The sequence below is a fragment of the Chiloscyllium punctatum genome, chromosome 46, assembly GCF_047496795.1.
Source record: "Chiloscyllium punctatum isolate Juve2018m chromosome 46, sChiPun1.3, whole genome shotgun sequence".
Taxonomy (NCBI): domain Eukaryota; kingdom Metazoa; phylum Chordata; class Chondrichthyes; order Orectolobiformes; family Hemiscylliidae; genus Chiloscyllium; species Chiloscyllium punctatum.
Window position 1 is genome coordinate 62,858,770 of NC_092784.1, and position 17,546 is coordinate 62,876,315.

Here is a 17,546-nt window from a genome sequence, read left to right on the forward strand (position 1 = left end):
CAGTGAGGGGTGTGGGTGATATCAGGGAGTGTTACAGTGAGGGGTGTGGGGTATAACAGGGAGTGTTACAGTGAGGGGTGTGGGGTATATCAGAGTGTGTTACAGTGAGGGGTGTGTTACAGTGAGGGGTGTGGGGTATAACAGGGAGTGTTACAGTGAGGGGTGTGGGGTATAACAGGGAGTGTTACAGTGAGGGGTGTGGGGTATAACAGGGAGTGTTACAGTGAGGGGTGTGGGGTATAACAGGGAGTGTTACAGTGAGGGGTGTGGGGTATATCAGAGTGTGTTACAGTGAGGGGTGTGGGGTATAACAGGGAGTGTTACAGTGAAGGGTGTGGGGTATAACAGGGAGTGTTACAGTGAGGGGTGTGGGGCATAACAGGGAGTGTTACAGTGAGGGGTGTGGGGTATAACAGGGAGTGTTACAGTGAGGGGTGTGGGGTATATCAGGGAGTGTTACAGTGAGAGGTGTGGGGTATATCAGAGTGTGTTACAGTGAGGGGTGTGGGTGATATCTGAGAGTGTTACAGTGAGGGGTGTGGGGTATAACAGGGAGTGTTACAGTGAGGGGTGTGGGGTATAACAGGGAGTGTTACAGTGAGGGGTGTGGGGTATAACAGGGAGTGTTACAGTGAGGGGTGTGGGGTATAACAGGGAGTGTTACAGTGAGAGGTGTGGGGTATATCAGAGTGTGTTACAGTGAGGGGTGTGGGTGATATCTGAGAGTGTTACAGTGAGGGGTATGGGGGATATCAGAGAGGGTTACAGTGAGGGGTGTGGGTGATATCTGAGAGTGTTACAGTGAGGGGTGTGGGTGATATCTGAGAGTGTTACAGTGAGGGGTGTGGGCGATATCAGAGAGGGTTACAGTGAGGGGTGTGGGGTATATCAGGGAGTGTTACAGTGAGGGGTGTGGGTGATATCAGAGTGTGTTACAGTGAGGGGTGTGGGCGATATCTGAGAGTGTTACAGTGAGGGGTGTGGGTGATATCAGAGTGTGTTACAGTGAGGGATGTGGGTGATATCAGAGAGTGTTACAGTGAGGGGTGTGGGTGTTATCAGAGAGTGTTACAGTGAGGGGTGTGGGTGGTATCAGAGAGTGTTACAGTGAGGGGTGTGGGTGGTATCAGAGAGTGTTACAGTGAGGGGTATGGGTGGTATCTGAGAGTGTTACAGTGAGGGGTGTGGGGTATAACAGGGAGCGTTACAGTGAGGGGTGTGGGTGATATCAGGGAGTGTTACAGTGAGGGGTATGGGGTATAACAGGGAGTGTTACAGTGAGGGGTGTGGGGTATAACAGGGAGTGTTACAGTGAGGGGTGTGGGTGATATCAGGGAGTGTTACAGTGAGGGATGTGGGTGGTGTCGAAGAGTGTTACAGTGAGGGGTGTGGGTGATATCAGGGAGTGTTACAGTGAGGGGTGTGGGTGATATCAGGGAGTGTTACAGTGAGGGGTGTGGGGTATATCAGGGAGTGTTACAGTGAGGGGTGTGGGGTATATCAGGGAGTGTTACAGTGAGAGGTGTGGGGTATATCAGGGAGTGTTACAGTGAGGGGTGTGGGTGGTATCAGGGAGTGTTACAGTGAGGGGTATGGGGTATATCAGAGAGTGTTACAGTGAGGGGTGTGGGGGATATCAGAGAGTGTTACAGTGAGGGATGTGGGTGGTATCAGAGAGTGTTACAGTGAGGGGTATGGGGTATATCAGGGAGTGTTACAGTGAGGGGTGTGGGTGGTATCAGGGAGTGTTACAGTGAGGGGTATGGGGTATATCAGAGAGTGTTACAGTGAGGGATGTGGGTGGTATCAGAGAGTGTTACAGTGAGGGATGTGGGTGATATCTGAGAGTGTTACAGTGAGGGATGTGGGTGATATCAGGGAGTGTTACAGTGAGGGGTGTGGGGTATAACAGGGAGTGTTACAGTGAGGGGTATGGGTGGTATCTGAGAGTGTTACAGTGAGGGGTATGGGTGGTATCTGAGAGTGTTACAGTGAGGGGTGTGGGTGGTATCTGAGAGTGTTACAGTGAGGGGTATGGGTGGTATCTGAGAGTGTTACAGTGAGGGGTGTGGGGTATAACAGGGAGTGTTACAGTGAGGGGTGTGGGTGATATCAGGGAGTGTTACAGTGAGGGGTGTGGGGTATAACAGGGAGTGTTACAGTGAGAGGTGTTGGTGATATCTGAGAGTGTTACAGTGAGGGGTGTGGGTGATATCAGGGAGTGTTACAGTGAGGGGTATGGGGTATATCAGAGAGTGTTACAGTGAGGGGTGTGGGGGATATCAGAGAGTGTTACAGTGAGGGATGTGGGTGGTATCAGAGAGTGTTACAGTGAGGGGTGTGGGGTATAACAGGGAGTGTTACAGTGAGGGGTATGGGTGATATCTGAGAGTGTTACAGTGAGGGGTATGGGTGATATCAGAGAGGGTTACAGTGAGGGGTATGGGGTATAACAGGGAGTGTTACAGTGAGGGGTGTGGGGTATAACAGGGAGTGTTACAGTGAGGGGTATGGGGTATAACAGGGAGTGTTACAGTGAGGGGTGTGGGTGATATCTGAGAGTGTTACATTGAGGGGTGTGGGGGATATCAGAGAGGGTTACAGTGAGGGGTATGGGTGGTATCTGAGAGTGTTACAGTGAGGGGTGTGGGGGATATCAGAGAGGGTTACAGTGAGGGGTGTGGGGTATATCAGGGAGTGTTACAGTGAGGGGTGTGGGTGATATCTGAGAGTGTTACAGTGAGGGATATGGGTGATATCAGAGAGTGTTACAGTGAGGGGTGTGGGTAATATCAGAGTGTGTTACAGTGAGGGGTGTGGGTGATATCAGAGTGTGTTACAGTGAGGGATGTGGGTGATATCAGAGTGTGTTACAGTGAGGGATGTGGGTAATATCAGAGTGTGTTACAGTGAGGGGTGTGGGTAATATCAGAGTGTGTTACAGTGAGGGGTGGGGGTGATATCTGAGAGTGTTACAGTGAGGGGTATGGGGTATATCAGGGAGTGTTACAGTGAGGGGTATGGGGTATAACAGGGAGTGTTACAGTGAGGGGTATGGGGTATATCAGGGAGTGTTACAGTGAGGGGTATGGGGTATAACAGGGAGTGTTACAGTGAGGGGTGTGGGTGATATCTGAGAGTGTTACAGTGAGGGGTGTGGGGTATAACAGGGAGTGTTACAGTGAGGGGTATGGGGTATAACAGGGAGTGTTACAGTGAGGGGTATGGGTGATATCTGAGAGTGTTACAGTGAGGGGTATGGGGTATAACAGGGAGTGTTACAGTGAGGGGTGTGGGGTATAACAGGGAGTGTTACAGTGAGGGGTATGGGGTATAACAGGGAGTGTTACAGTGAGGGGTATGGGGTATAACAGGGAGTGTTACAGTGAGGGGTGTGGGTGATATCTGAGAGTGTTACATTGAGGGGTATGGGGTATATCAAGGAGTGTTACAGTGAGGGGTGTGGGTGGTATCAGAGAGGGTTACAGTGAGGGGTGTGGGTGGTATCAGAGAGGGTTACAGTGAGGGGTGTGGGTGGTATCAGAGAGGGTTACAGTGAGGGATGTGGGTGGTATCAGGGAGTGTTACAGTGAGGGATGTGGGTGGTATCAGAGAGGGTTACAGTGAGGGGTGTGGGTGGTATCAGAGAGTGTTACAGTGAGGGATGTGGGTGATATCAGGGAGTGTTACAGTGAGGGATGTGGGTGGTATCAGAGAGGGTTACAGTGAGGGGTGTGGGTGGTATCAGAGAGTGTTACAGTGAGGGGTGTGGGTGGTATCAGAGAGTGTTACAGTGAGGGGTGTGGGTGGTATCAGAGTGTGTTACAGTGAGGGATGTGGGTGGTATCTGAGAGTGTTACAGTGAGGGATGTGGGTGGTATCTGAGAGTGTTACAGTGAGGGGTGTGGGTGGTATCTGAGAGTGTTACAGTGAGGGGTATGGGGTATAACAGGGAGTGTTACAGTGAGGGGTGTGGGGTATAACAGGGAGTGTTACAGTGAGGGGTGTGGGTGATATCAGGGAGTGTTACAGTGAGGGGTGTGGGGTATAACAGGGAGTGTTACAGTGAGGGATGTGGGTGGTGTCTGAGAGTGTTACAGTGAGGGGTGTGGGTGATATCAGGGAGTGTTACAGTGAGGGGTGTGGGTGGTATCTGAGAGGGTTACAGTGAGGGGTGTGGGGTATAACAGGGAGTGTTACAGTGAGGGGTATGGGGTATAACAGGGAGTGTTACAGTGAGGGGTGTGGGTGGTATCTGAGAGAGTTACAGTGAGGGGTGTGGGGTATAACAGGGAGTGTTACAGTGAGGGGTATGGGGTATAACAGGGAGTGTTACAGTGAGGGGTGTGGGTGGTATCTGAGAGTGTTACAGTGAGGGATGTGGGTGGTATCTGAGAGTGTTACAGTGAGGGGTGTGGGTGGTATCAGAGAGTGTTACAGTGAGGGATGTGGGTGGTATCTGAGAGTGTTACAGTGAGGGATGTGGGTGGTATCTGAGAGTGTTACAGTGAGGGGTGTGGGGTATAACAGGGAGTGTTACAGTGAGGGGTGTGGGTGATATCAGGGAGTGTTACAGTGAGGGGTGTGGGGTATAACAGGGAGTGTTACAGTGAGGGGTGTGGGGTATATCAGAGTGTGTTACAGTGAGGGGTGTGTTACAGTGAGGGGTGTGGGGTATAACAGGGATTGTTACAGTGAGGGGTGTGGGGTATAACAGGGAGTGTTACAGTGAGGGGTGTGGGGTATAACAGGGAGTGTTACAGTGAGGGGTGTGGGGTATATCAGAGTGTGTTACAGTGAGGGGTGTGGGGTATAACAGGGAGTGTTACAGTGAAGGGTGTGGGGTATAACAGGGAGTGTTACAGTGAGGGGTGTGGGGCATAACAGGGAGTGTTACAGTGAGGGGTGTGGGGTATAACAGGGAGTGTTACAGTGAGGGGTGTGGGGTATATCAGGGAGTGTTACAGTGAGAGGTGTGGGGTATATCAGAGTGTGTTACAGTGAGGGGTGTGGGTGATATCTGAGAGTGTTACAGTGAGGGGTGTGGGGTATAACAGGGAGTGTTACAGTGAGGGGTGTGGGGTATATCAGGGAGTGTTACAGTGAGGGGTATGGGGGATATCAGAGAGGGTTACAGTGAGGGGTGTGGGTGATATCTGAGAGTGTTACAGTGAGGGGTGTGGGTGATATCTGAGAGTGTTACAGTGAGGGGTGTGGGCGATATCAGAGAGGGTTACAGTGAGGGGTGTGGGGTATATCAGGGAGTGTTACAGTGAGGGGTGTGGGTGATATCAGAGTGTGTTACAGTGAGGGGTGTGGGCGATATCTGAGAGTGTTACAGTGAGGGGTGTGGGTGATATCAGAGTGTGTTACAGTGAGGGATGTGGGTGATATCAGAGAGTGTTACAGTGAGGGGTGTGGGTGGTATCAGAGAGTGTTACAGTGAGGGGTGTGGGTGGTATCAGAGAGTGTTACAGTGAGGGGTGTGGGTGGTATCAGAGAGTGTTACAGTGAGGGGTATGGGTGGTATCTGAGAGTGTTACAGTGAGGGGTGTGGGGTATAACAGGGAGCGTTACAGTGAGGGGTGTGGGTGATATCAGGGAGTGTTACAGTGAGGGGTATGGGGTATAACAGGGAGTGTTACAGTGAGGGGTGTGGGGTATAACAGGGAGTGTTACAGTGAGGGGTGTGGGTGATATCAGGGAGTGTTACAGTGAGGGATGTGGGTGGTGTCGAAGAGTGTTACAGTGAGGGGTGTGGGTGATATCAGGGAGTGTTACAGTGAGGGGTGTGGGTGATATCAGGGAGTGTTACAGTGAGGGGTGTGGGGTATATCAGGGAGTGTTACAGTGAGGGGTGTGGGGTATATCAGGGAGTGTTACAGTGAGAGGTGTGGGGTATATCAGGGAGTGTTACAGTGAGGGGTGTGGGTGGTATCAGGGAGTGTTACAGTGAGGGGTATGGGGTATATCAGAGAGTGTTACAGTGAGGGGTGTGGGGGATATCAGAGAGTGTTACAGTGAGGGATGTGGGTGGTATCAGAGAGTGTTACAGTGAGGGGTATGGGGTATATCAGGGAGTGTTACAGTGAGGGGTGTGGGTGGTATCAGGGAGTGTTACAGTGAGGGGTATGGGGTATATCAGAGAGTGTTACAGTGAGGGATGTGGGTGGTATCAGAGAGTGTTACAGTGAGGGATGTGGGTGATATCTGAGAGTGTTACAGTGAGGGATGTGGGTGATATCAGGGAGTGTTACAGTGAGGGGTGTGGGGTATAACAGGGAGTGTTACAGTGAGGGGTATGGGTGGTATCTGAGAGTGTTACAGTGAGGGGTATGGGTGGTATCTGAGAGTGTTACAGTGAGGGGTGTGGGTGGTATCTGAGAGTGTTACAGTGAGGGGTATGGGTGGTATCTGAGAGTGTTACAGTGAGGGGTGTGGGGTATAACAGGGAGTGTTACAGTGAGGGGTGTGGGTGATATCAGGGAGTGTTACAGTGAGGGGTGTGGGGTATAACAGGGAGTGTTACAGTGAGAGGTGTGGGTGATATCTGAGAGTGTTACAGTGAGGGGTGTGGGTGATATCAGGGAGTGTTACAGTGAGGGGTATGGGGTATATCAGAGAGTGTTACAGTGAGGGGTGTGGGGGATATCAGAGAGTGTTACAGTGAGGGATGTGGGTGGTATCAGAGAGTGTTACAGTGAGGGGTGTGGGGTATAACAGGGAGTGTTACAGTGAGGGGTATGGGGTATAACAGGGAGTGTTACAGTGAGGGGTATGGGTGATATCTGAGAGTGTTACAGTGAGGGGTATGGGTGATATCAGAGAGGGTTACAGTGAGGGGTATGGGGTATAACAGGGAGTGTTACAGTGAGGGGTGTGGGGTATAACAGGGAGTGTTACAGTGAGGGGTATGGGGTATAACAGGGAGTGTTACAGTGAGGGGTGTGGGTGATATCTGAGAGTGTTACATTGAGGGGTGTGGGGGATATCAGAGAGGGTTACAGTGAGGGGTATGGGTGGTATCTGAGAGTGTTACAGTGAGGGGTGTGGGGGATATCAGAGAGGGTTACAGTGAGGGGTGTGGGGTATATCAGGGAGTGTTACAGTGAGGGGTGTGGGTGATATCTGAGAGTGTTACAGTGAGGGATATGGGTGATATCAGAGAGTGTTACAGTGAGGGGTGTGGGTAATATCAGAGTGTGTTACAGTGAGGGGTGTGGGTGATATCAGAGTGTGTTACAGTGAGGGATGTGGGTGATATCAGAGTGTGTTACAGTGAGGGATGTGGGTAATATCAGAGTGTGTTACAGTGAGGGGTGTGGGTAATATCAGAGTGTGTTACAGTGAGGGGTGGGGGTGATATCTGAGAGTGTTACAGTGAGGGGTATGGGGTATATCAGGGAGTGTTACAGTGAGGGGTATGGGGTATAACAGGGAGTGTTACAGTGAGGGGTATGGGGTATATCAGGGAGTGTTACAGTGAGGGGTATGGGGTATAACAGGGAGTGTTACAGTGAGGGGTGTGGGTGATATCTGAGAGTGTTACAGTGAGGGGTGTGGGGTATAACAGGGAGTGTTACAGTGAGGGGTATGGGGTATAACAGGGAGTGTTACAGTGAGGGGTATGGGTGATATCTGAGAGTGTTACAGTGAGGGGTATGGGGTATAACAGGGAGTGTTACAGTGAGGGGTGTGGGGTATAACAGGGAGTGTTACAGTGAGGGGTATGGGGTATAACAGGGAGTGTTACAGTGAGGGGTATGGGGTATAACAGGGAGTGTTACAGTGAGGGGTGTGGGTGATATCTGAGAGTGTTACATTGAGGGGTATGGGGTATATCAAGGAGTGTTACAGTGAGGGGTGTGGGTGGTATCAGAGAGGGTTACAGTGAGGGGTGTGGGTAATGTCAGGGACTGTTACAGTGAGGGGTGTGGGGTATAACAGGGAGTGTTACAGTGAGGGGTGTGGGGTATAACAGGGAGTGTTACAGTGAGGGGTGTGGGGTATATCAGAGAGGGTTACAGTGAGGGGTGTGGGTGATATCTGAGAGTGTTATAGTGAGGGCTGTGGAGTATATCAGCGTGTTACAGTGAGGGGTGTGGGTGGTATCAGGGAGTGTTACAGTGAGGGGTGTGGGGTATAACAGGGAGTGTTACAGTGAGGGGTGTGGGTGATATCAGGGAGTGTTACAGTGAGGGGTATGGGGTATAACAGGGAGTGTTACAGTGAGGGGTGTGGGTGATATCAGGGAGTGTTACAGTGAGGGGTGTGGGGTATAACAGGGAGTGTTACAGTGAGGGGTGTGGGTGATATCAGAGAGTGTTATAGTGAGGGCTGTGGGTGATATCAGGGAGTGTTACAGTGAGGGGTGTGGGGTATAACAGGGAGTGTTACAGTGAGGGGTGTGGGGTATATCAGAGAGGGTTACAGTGAGGGGTGTGGGTGGTATCAGGGAGTGTTACAGTGAGGGATGTGGGTGATATCAGGGAGTGTTACAGTGAGGGGTGTGGGTGATATCAGAGAGTGTTACAGTGAGGGATGTGGGTGATATCAGGGAGTGTTACAGTGAGGGGTGTGGGTGATATCAGAGAGTGTTATAGTGAGGGCTGTGGAGTATATCAGTGTGTTACAGCGAGGGGTGACAGATTGTAATCTGTATTGTTATGGATGTCCACTTACTGCCTTCCGAAGTTTGAATGCTGGACACAGCACTCCAATCACTCCACAGTCTCCTATTTGTCTCCCCTTCTCGTGCACATTGTACCCGAATCTCATAGAGTGTGAATGGCTGCAGATCCTCCAACTCGTAAGTTGTTGAATGGATTCCAATTTCTTCCTTTGAAATCTTTAATGTAATGTAGCAAATGTGGTTATTTTCTGGAGAACTCTGTATAGGGAGGAGCTCCCTGTTAACCTTCACAGTTTGTCTTGTGATGTGGAGGAGCTGGTGTCAGAGTGGGGTGGACAAAGTTAAAAATCACATAACACCAGGTTATAGTCCAACAGATTTATTTGGAAGCACTAGGTTTCGTCACGCTGCTCCTTCATCAGGTAGTGTGGGGTAGGATCATTGGACATAGAATTGAGAGTAAAAATCAAATTGTCAAATAACTGATCCGATGTATTGAACAAACTTAGATTGTTGTTCAGTCTTTAATCACTTAGAATGGGGATGCAGGTTTCAATTCATTAATATGTGAATCCCAGAACTTCTTTCAACTCACAGTTTGGAGATAACTTAACGTTTTATTAAAAAGGTGACACCGCAGCTCAGACAATGCATTAAAGCTGTGAGGTTAGAGTTTGTCTGTATCCCAACTTTGAGTCAGACTGATTCTATTTCCAAAATAGTAATTTATAAAATGAAGCATGGACTGACTGCCTACAGATTGTCTGCTTTTTGAGCAAAATAGAATGTATCTGCAAATGCAAATCTGAAAATACAAATTCACCCATAGACTTATATGTGTGTGTTCTAAGTGATTAAGATTCAACAGCAATCTAGGTTTGTTCAATACATTGCATCAGTTGTATGACACTTTGATCTTTTACTCTAAACTTTGTGACTTATGATCCTGCCCCGCGAGCTACCTGCTGAAGGCTTGTACTTCCAAATAAACCTCTTGGACTATAACCTGGTGTTGTGTGATTTTTAACTTTTTTGTGTCAGTATACAAGTGAGTGGGCAATTCCTTCTGATCAGTTATTAAACTGTGTAGTGTTTTGAAAGCTGTCAGCCTCTACTTTGCTCACTGAGTACAGAAGCAGGTTAGGTGATATTTTGGTCCATCTCTACAGTGACATCTTCCTCACCAGTAGTAGCACAGAGATTCCCGCTGGCTGCAGTGAATCTGCACGGGCCTGTGTAACAGTGTAACAGTGTGAATTGGAAACGGAAGGACGGGAGAGAAGCTGCTGCTGTCAGGGTCGAAAGTGAGGGGCGACCTTTCAGGTGACCCATGGGTTCATGCTTGAGGGTCTTGGGGCCTCCACCTCAGAAGACCAATGATTCAGGAACAAGTAAAACCAAAAAGTATTGGAGAAACTTAGTGGGTCTTGCAGCATCTAATGAATGAGAGACATTAACATTTCCAATGCAATATGCCTCTTCTTCAGAACCCAGGTTTTTATTTCACATTTCCAGTGATTTTGCCTTTATTCATAGAGTTCAGGAGCATCGATTACGGCTGGAATTCAAGTCGTGTACATTGTGCTTAGACAATAGCTAAATGCAAGATGTATGTGATTCACTGCACCACACATGTCTGATAACCTTCAGACAAGCCAGCAGCAGTGACTTCTCTGGATAAACCCACAGGTTCCAGATTTCAGGAAATGATTAGATTCCCTACAGTGTGTAAACAGGCCCTTCACTTCAAAAAGTCCACACCAACCCTCCGAAGAGCAACCCACCCAGACCCATTTCCCTACACCTAACACTATGGACAATTTAGCATGGCCAGTTCACCTGACCTGCATATCTTTGGACTGTGGGAGGAAACCGGAGCACCCGGAAGAAACCCACGCAGACACGGGGAGAATGTGCAAACTCCACACAGACAGTTGCCCGAGGCGGGAATTGAATCCGGGTCCCTGGTGCTGTGAGCCAGCAGTGCTAACCACTGGGCCACCGTGCCACCCTGATGCTGAGAAAGTTGGGGCTTGTGTGATATAATTTGTCAATTTAAAAGCTGTTTCAGCATTGACAACCTTGTCAGTCTCACATGATGTGACTGGGCTCAAGTCTCTGATGATACCAATCAGATATTTGTAAAACATGGAGGCTCACTTCAAATCAGCAATTAGTTTTGCTGGAATACATCAGTGGAGTGACGCTGCATGGGAATGTCACCTACATGATTAGGAGAGTCATTGTAAGATTAGAAAATCAGACAAGGCCCTTCAACAATATAAAGGAAGCAGGCAAGAAACAGGGATTAGGATGAAAAGGGCCCAGGAAATGCCCTTGGCAAATAGGATTCAGGAGAATCCCAGGGCATCTTACACATATAGTGGGAGCAAGAGGGCAGGTAGGTACACTCATGGATAAAGGAAGGAACTTATACATAGAGTGAGTGGAAGTGAAAACTTCACATTGATATTTACCAAGGAGCAGGACACGGATGAGGATAAGATTAGGAAGGGGTATGTTGACATTCTAGGACCTGTCGATAGATAACTCCCCAGAGCCCTTGGTATCTATCCCACGATACTGAGGGAGGCAAGAGAGGAGATTGCTGGGGCCTTGACAAAGATCTTTATATCCTCTTTAACCACTGCTAAGGTTCCAGACTGGAGAATAGCTAATGTTGTTCCTTTGCTTAAGAAGGGCAACAGGGATAATCCAGGAAATTATAGGTCAGTGAGTCTTACATCAGTGGTAGGGAAATAATTGGAGACTTTTAGGTAGAGGATTTATTCATATTTGGATGACAGATGAGGTGAAGCATTTGGGAGATCAAATGCAAGAGGAAAGGATACAGTAAATGGCAGAATCCTTAGGAACAGAGGGATCTTGGGCTGCAAATCCATTTCCTGTGTGGAACTAGGATAAAAGATAACAGTGGCTGAAGGATCTGAACTTAAGGGAATTTATATTTGCCAGAATTTGGTGTTGGAGAGACTGTTAGGTCTGAAGGTTGATAAGTCTCTGGGACCTGATGGTCTACATCCCAGGGTACTGAAGGAGGTGGCTCGGGAAATCATGGATGTGTTGGTTACTATTTTCCAGAGTTCGATAGATTCAGGGTCGGTTCCTGAGGATTGGAGGGTGGCTAATGTTGTACCATTTTTTAAGAAAGATGGGAGAGAGAAGCAGGAAATTATAGACCAGCTAGTCTGACCTCAGTGGTGGCAAAGATGCTGGAGTCTATTATAAAGGATTAAATTACGACACATCTGGCTAGTAGTAACAGGATAGGTCAGAGTCAGCATGGATTTATGAAGGGGAAATCATGCTTGACTAATCTTCTGGAATTTTTTGAGGATGTAACTCTGAAGATGGACGAGGGAGATCCAGTAGATGTAGTGTACCTGGACTTTTAGAAAGCTTTTGATAAAGTCCCACACAGGAGGTTAGTGAGTAAAATTAGGGCGCATGGTATTGGGGGCAAAGTACTAGATTGGATTGAAAATTGGTTGGCTGATAGGAAACAAAGGATAGTGATAAACGGCTCCATTTCGGAATGGCAGGCAGTGACCAGTGGGGTACCGCAGGGATCAATGCTGGGACTGCAGCTTTTTACAATATATGTTAATGATATAGAAGATGGTATGAGCAATAACATTAGCAAATTTGCTGATGATACAAAGCTGGGTGGCAGGGTGAAATGTGAAGAGGATGTTAGGAGATTACAGGGTGACCTGGGTGGCACAGTGGTTAGCACTGCTGCCTCACAGCGCCAGAGACCCGGGTTCAATTCCCGCCTCAGGCGACTGATTGTGTGGAGTTTGCACATTCTCCCCGTGTCTGCGTGGGTTTCCTCCGGGTGCTCTGGTTTCCTCCCACAGTCCAAAGATGTGCAGGTCAGGTGAATTGGCCATGCTAAATTGCCCGTAGTGTTAAGTAAGGGGTAGATATAGGGGTATGGGTGGGTTGCGCTTCGGTGGGGCGGTGTGGACTTGCTGGGCCGAAGGGCCTGTTTCCACACTGTAAGTAATCTAATCTAAGTTAGGTGAGTGGGCAGATGCATGGCAGATGCAGTTTAATGTGGATAAATGTATGGTTATCCACTTTGGTGGCAAGAACAGGGAGGCAGATTACTACCTCAATGGAATCAATTTAGGTAAAGGGGCAGCACAGAGAGATCTGGGTGTTCTTGTAACCAGCCAATGAAGGTAAGCATGCAGGTACAGCAGGTAGTGAAGAAGGCTAATAGCATGCTGACCTTCATAACAAGAGGGATTGAGTATAGAAGCAAAGAGGTGCTTCTGCAGCTGTACAGGGTCCTGGTGAGACCACACCTGGAGTATTGTGTGCAGTTCTGGTCTCCAAATTTGAGGAAAGACATTCTGGCTATTGAGGGAGTGCAGCGTAGATTCACGAGGTCAATTCCTGGAATGGCGGGATTACCTTACACTGAAAGACTGAAGTGACTGGGCTTGTATACCCTTGAGTTTAGAAGACTGAGAGGGGATCTGATTGAGACATATAAGATTATGAAAGGATTGGACACTCTGGAGGCAGGAAACATGTTTCCACTGATGGGTGAGTGCCGAACCAGAGGACACAGCTTAAAAATACGGGGTAGACCATTTAGGACAGAGATGAGGAGAAACTTCTTCACCCAGAGAGTGGTGGCTGTGTGGAATGCTCTGCCCCAGAGGGCAGTGGAGGCCCAGTCTCTGGATTCATTTAAGAAAGAGTTGGATAGAGCTCTCAAGGATAGTGGAATCAAGGGTTATGGAGATAAGGCAGGAACAGGATACTGATTAAGGATGATCAGCCATGATCATATTGAATGGTGATGCAGGCTCGAAGGGCTGAATGGCCTACTCCTGCACCTATTGTCTATTGTCTAAAAGGTCGACACAACATCGAGGGCTGAAGAGCCTGTACTGTGCTGTACTGTTCTATGTTCAATGATCTGTTGGGGTTTATCACCCAGCCTGTGTTTATCATACCTTGCTGTCACTTGCTACTCTCACCATCTAAAGAGCACACCAATACTTGACTCTCTTAAAGGGCTCAAACACATAGGGCAAAGACTGACTTACCTCAGTCCAGAAAAGGTCACCTACAACTCTGTACTGAAGCTTAAACTGGAGGGTTTTTGATGAATCGAGGTTGTTGGGTTTCTGCCATGTAATAAATATGGATTTTGAAGTGTTCGGTGTCAATTCTCCAGTCACAGCAGCTGGAGATAGAGGCTTCACTAAAGGAACAATACAGCAGTTTCAGAAAGTGTAAGCAGTTGGAAAGACAGCCATTACCATTGACTACATCTATTCCAACCCAAGACTGGCTCTTCGATAATTTGAACCATCTGGCTCCAGATTTCATCACTGCATCTGCATGAAACCTCACTAACTCATCATGATCAAGACAGAAGCCAGTCAGGATTACCATGCTCTAGCTGTTGAGGTAAGGCAATATTTTTACCTTTGAAAGTATGGACTTTTAGCCCAATGAGAGTCAGTCTGTGTGAAAACTGTATCCCAGTCAGTGTCAGTGTATGTTGAATTGTACCACAGTGAGAGACACTATCTGTGGAACCTGTATCCCAGTATTAGTCAGCATGTGGGCAATTCATACCTCTATGAGAGTCAGGCTGGGTGTTGAATTATACTTCAGTGAAAATCAGTGTGTGTAGATCTGCATTCCAGTGAGTGTCAGTATGTGTTGGATCATACCCTAGTGAGAAATCAATGTATGTGGGACCTGTACCACAGTGAGAGGAAGAGTTACAGGCTATTGAATGTTTGTGAGTAAAGTTGTTGTTTAGTGTGACCAGGGCTATGTGGTTGATTGTTAGCCAGAGTTGATAGAGTTCACCTGACCTCCCCATCAAATTTCACCCTTACAGATATGCAGCCAAATCACTCCCAGCTCAGTTTGAATACTGGTCACAGGGATGAGAGATAAAAGTTTAGTCCACTCTGCAAATGAGTTCCCTCACTGAATTGACACAGAAATGGCTAAAGTGCCTGGTACAGTTATCCAAAGGTCTTTTGTTTAGCTAGTTGTACATTGTGTGATGGAAATGCTAACCATTGATTATGACAACAATCTCTGTACCTATGTCATCAATGATGAATTCCAGTCTTTTTAAGCTTTCCTCTCTCTCTGTGCCACTGGTCTTTACCCAGGCAACGTAGGTTCTTCCTGCAGTGAATTGCTTCCTCTCCAACATCAATGAATGTAAACGGGTCGATATTTCAGTTGGGTCATTGCTGTGGGAAGAAGAGTAGGCCATCACGTGCGAACATTACTGCTTGAAAGGATTCCTCCCAACTCAAGCAGCACAGACAGTTATACTGCTCACTCGTTCCAAGACAGGTTGTTAATGGCCACAGGATCTAGCAAGAGTTGGCCAATTCCTGCTAATGATGCCCCCCATGTTTCGAAAATCTCAAAGTTCAAAACAGTAGGTAAAAAGTGTAGTTAGGTAAAAATAGGAAGAGACTTGAGCCATTTACTCTCAAGCCTTTTCACTGTCCAACTAGATGATGACTGCTCTGTCATCTCAGTCCCAAGCTGTCTAGCGAACATCCATCAAACTCTTGACTTGAATTTTTCAATTGCCCCCAGCCTCAACAACTTTCTCAGGGGCAGAGAGTTCCACATTTCTCCTTCCCTTTGTCTGAATAAGTTATCCTGGTATTTCTGAGTAAAGAGAAGACCAAAATTGGTGGTGTAGTGGACAGCGAAGAAGGTTACCTCAGATTACAATGGGATGCTCCAGGGAAACCAGCCCTAGCCTATTCAACCTCTCCCTATAGCTCAAATCCTCGAACCCTGGCAACATCCTTGTAAATCTTTTCTGAACCCTTTCAAGTTTCGCAACATCCTTCCGATAGAAAGGAGACCAGAATTGCACACGTTATTCCAACAGTGGCCTAACCAATGTCCAGTTCAGCTGCAACATGACCTCCCAACTCCTGTACTCAGTGATCTGACCAATAAAGGAAAGCATACCAAATGCCCATCCTATAGCTTAAATCCTCCAACCCTGGAAATATACTTGTAAATCTTTTCTGAACCTTTTCACGTTTCACAACATCTTTCCGATAGGAAGGAGACCAGAATTGCATGCAATATTCCAACAGTTGCCTAACCAATGTCCCGTACAGCTGCAACATGACCTCCCAACTCCTGTACTCAATACTCTGACCAATAAAGGAAAGCATACCAAACGCCTCCTTCACTATCCTATCTACCTGCGACTCCACTTTCAAGGAGCTATGAACCTGCACTCCAAGGTCTCTTTGTTCAGCAACACTCCCAGGACCTTGTCATTAAGTGTATAAATCCTGCTCTGATTTGCTTTTCCAAAATGCAGCACCTCGCATTTATCTGAATTAAACTCCATCTGCTACCCTCAGCCCATTGGCCCATCTGATCAAGATCCCGTTGTAATCTGAGGTAACATTCTTCGCTGAAACCTACACCTGCAATTTTGGTCTTCTCCCCACCAGGTCTTCTATTTACTCAGAAATAGCAGGATAAGTCCACATGTAACCATTGGGTACCATCTGGTTTTGGCACCTTTACTACAAGTGAGCTCCAGTCACTGTAATTCACTTCAATTGAAACATGCGTTCAACCTCCTTTTGAACCTGTGCCAATTTAGAGGGTTATGCCTATGAGAATGTTGCTAAATCAGAACAGCATCTCCTGTATCTAAATTATGCATAGTTAGGTTAGTATTTCCCAGCTTATTTCCACATATCTCCCCATGCGATAGTACTAACTCTTTCAGGTCATTTTGATTTTCTTCTGTAAGTCTATAATTTATTCCAATTTTTTGACAACTTCTTCATTGCCCAATTTAATTTGAGAAATGTCCTTTGAACTGAGTTCTTCACTCTGTGTTGAAACCTGTAACACAGTCTCCTTTGACTTTCCTTCCCTGTCAAAATACCTTTTGAGCATATTCACGTGACACTCTCTGTGAAATTTCTTTCTGTCTGGAGTCCTTAACAAATAGTTCACCTCACTCGATTTCTTTTTGATTTGATAACGTCCACTAAACCTTGCTTTTAAACATTCACCTATCACTGGAAGTAACACCTATACCTTATTTCCGATAGCAAAATTGCAAGTTTCTGATTTATTGTCTGCTTCCTGTTCCATTGTACGCTGTGATACCTTTAAATGCTGTCTAGCCAACTCCCCTGCTCTATTTAATTGTTCCCTAAAATTTGACACATAGTTCAAATGGGTGGTCTCTGAATTCTGACTTACTGATTTCTCCTCAAACAATTTCAGCGGTCCTCTCACTTCATGCCCCAAAAATGAATTCAAACGGATTGAATTTGGGGAATCTCTGATCGCAAAAAGTACAAACAGAATTCCCTTATCCCAATCATCTGGATAGTCTTGACTATGAGCCCTCAACATGAACTTTAATGTCTTATGCCACCTTGCAAGCAACACTTCCCAGGACCCTGCGACCCAGGATGGTATGCAGTCGATTTGAATTGTTTTATTCCTAAGCTATCCATAATAATTTCAATATAAAGTTTGACCCTTGATCTGATTGTATCACTGTTGGTAGTCCATATCTCGTGAAACATTTGAACAACTCCTCTACAATCCTTTTAGCTGTGATATTGTGTAATGGATGGCCTATCGAAATCTAGTGGACACATCCGTTATTGTTAACATATACTGATTCCCACTTTTTGTTTTAGGTAGGGGTCCTATGCAATCAGTTAAGACTCTTGTAAAAGATTCCTCAATGTGTATTAAAGGTGTGGGTTTTATTACTGCCTGTGGTTTTCCAACTACCTGACATATTTGACATGTCTGGCAAAATTCAGCTATGTCCTTGTACAGTCCAAGTAAAAATGTTTTTGTATTTTAGCTTAAGCTTTTCTCA

General features: G+C 47.1%; 1 protein-coding gene across 1 annotated transcript in view; it reads right to left on the reverse strand.

Annotated features, from left to right (window-relative positions):
- Positions 1-17,546, reverse strand: part of LOC140468224 (interleukin-12 receptor subunit beta-2-like) — an 84,621-nt gene that overhangs the window by 49,445 nt on the left and 17,630 nt on the right. The window contains exons 4-6 of the mRNA XM_072564483.1: positions 14,741-14,895; positions 13,720-13,877; positions 8,683-8,848 (exon numbers count right to left, since the gene is read on the reverse strand). Of these exons, the coding sequence (XP_072420584.1) occupies positions 8,683-8,848; positions 13,720-13,877; positions 14,741-14,895 (479 nt within the window). The remainder of the gene's footprint in view (positions 1-8,682; positions 8,849-13,719; positions 13,878-14,740; positions 14,896-17,546) is intronic.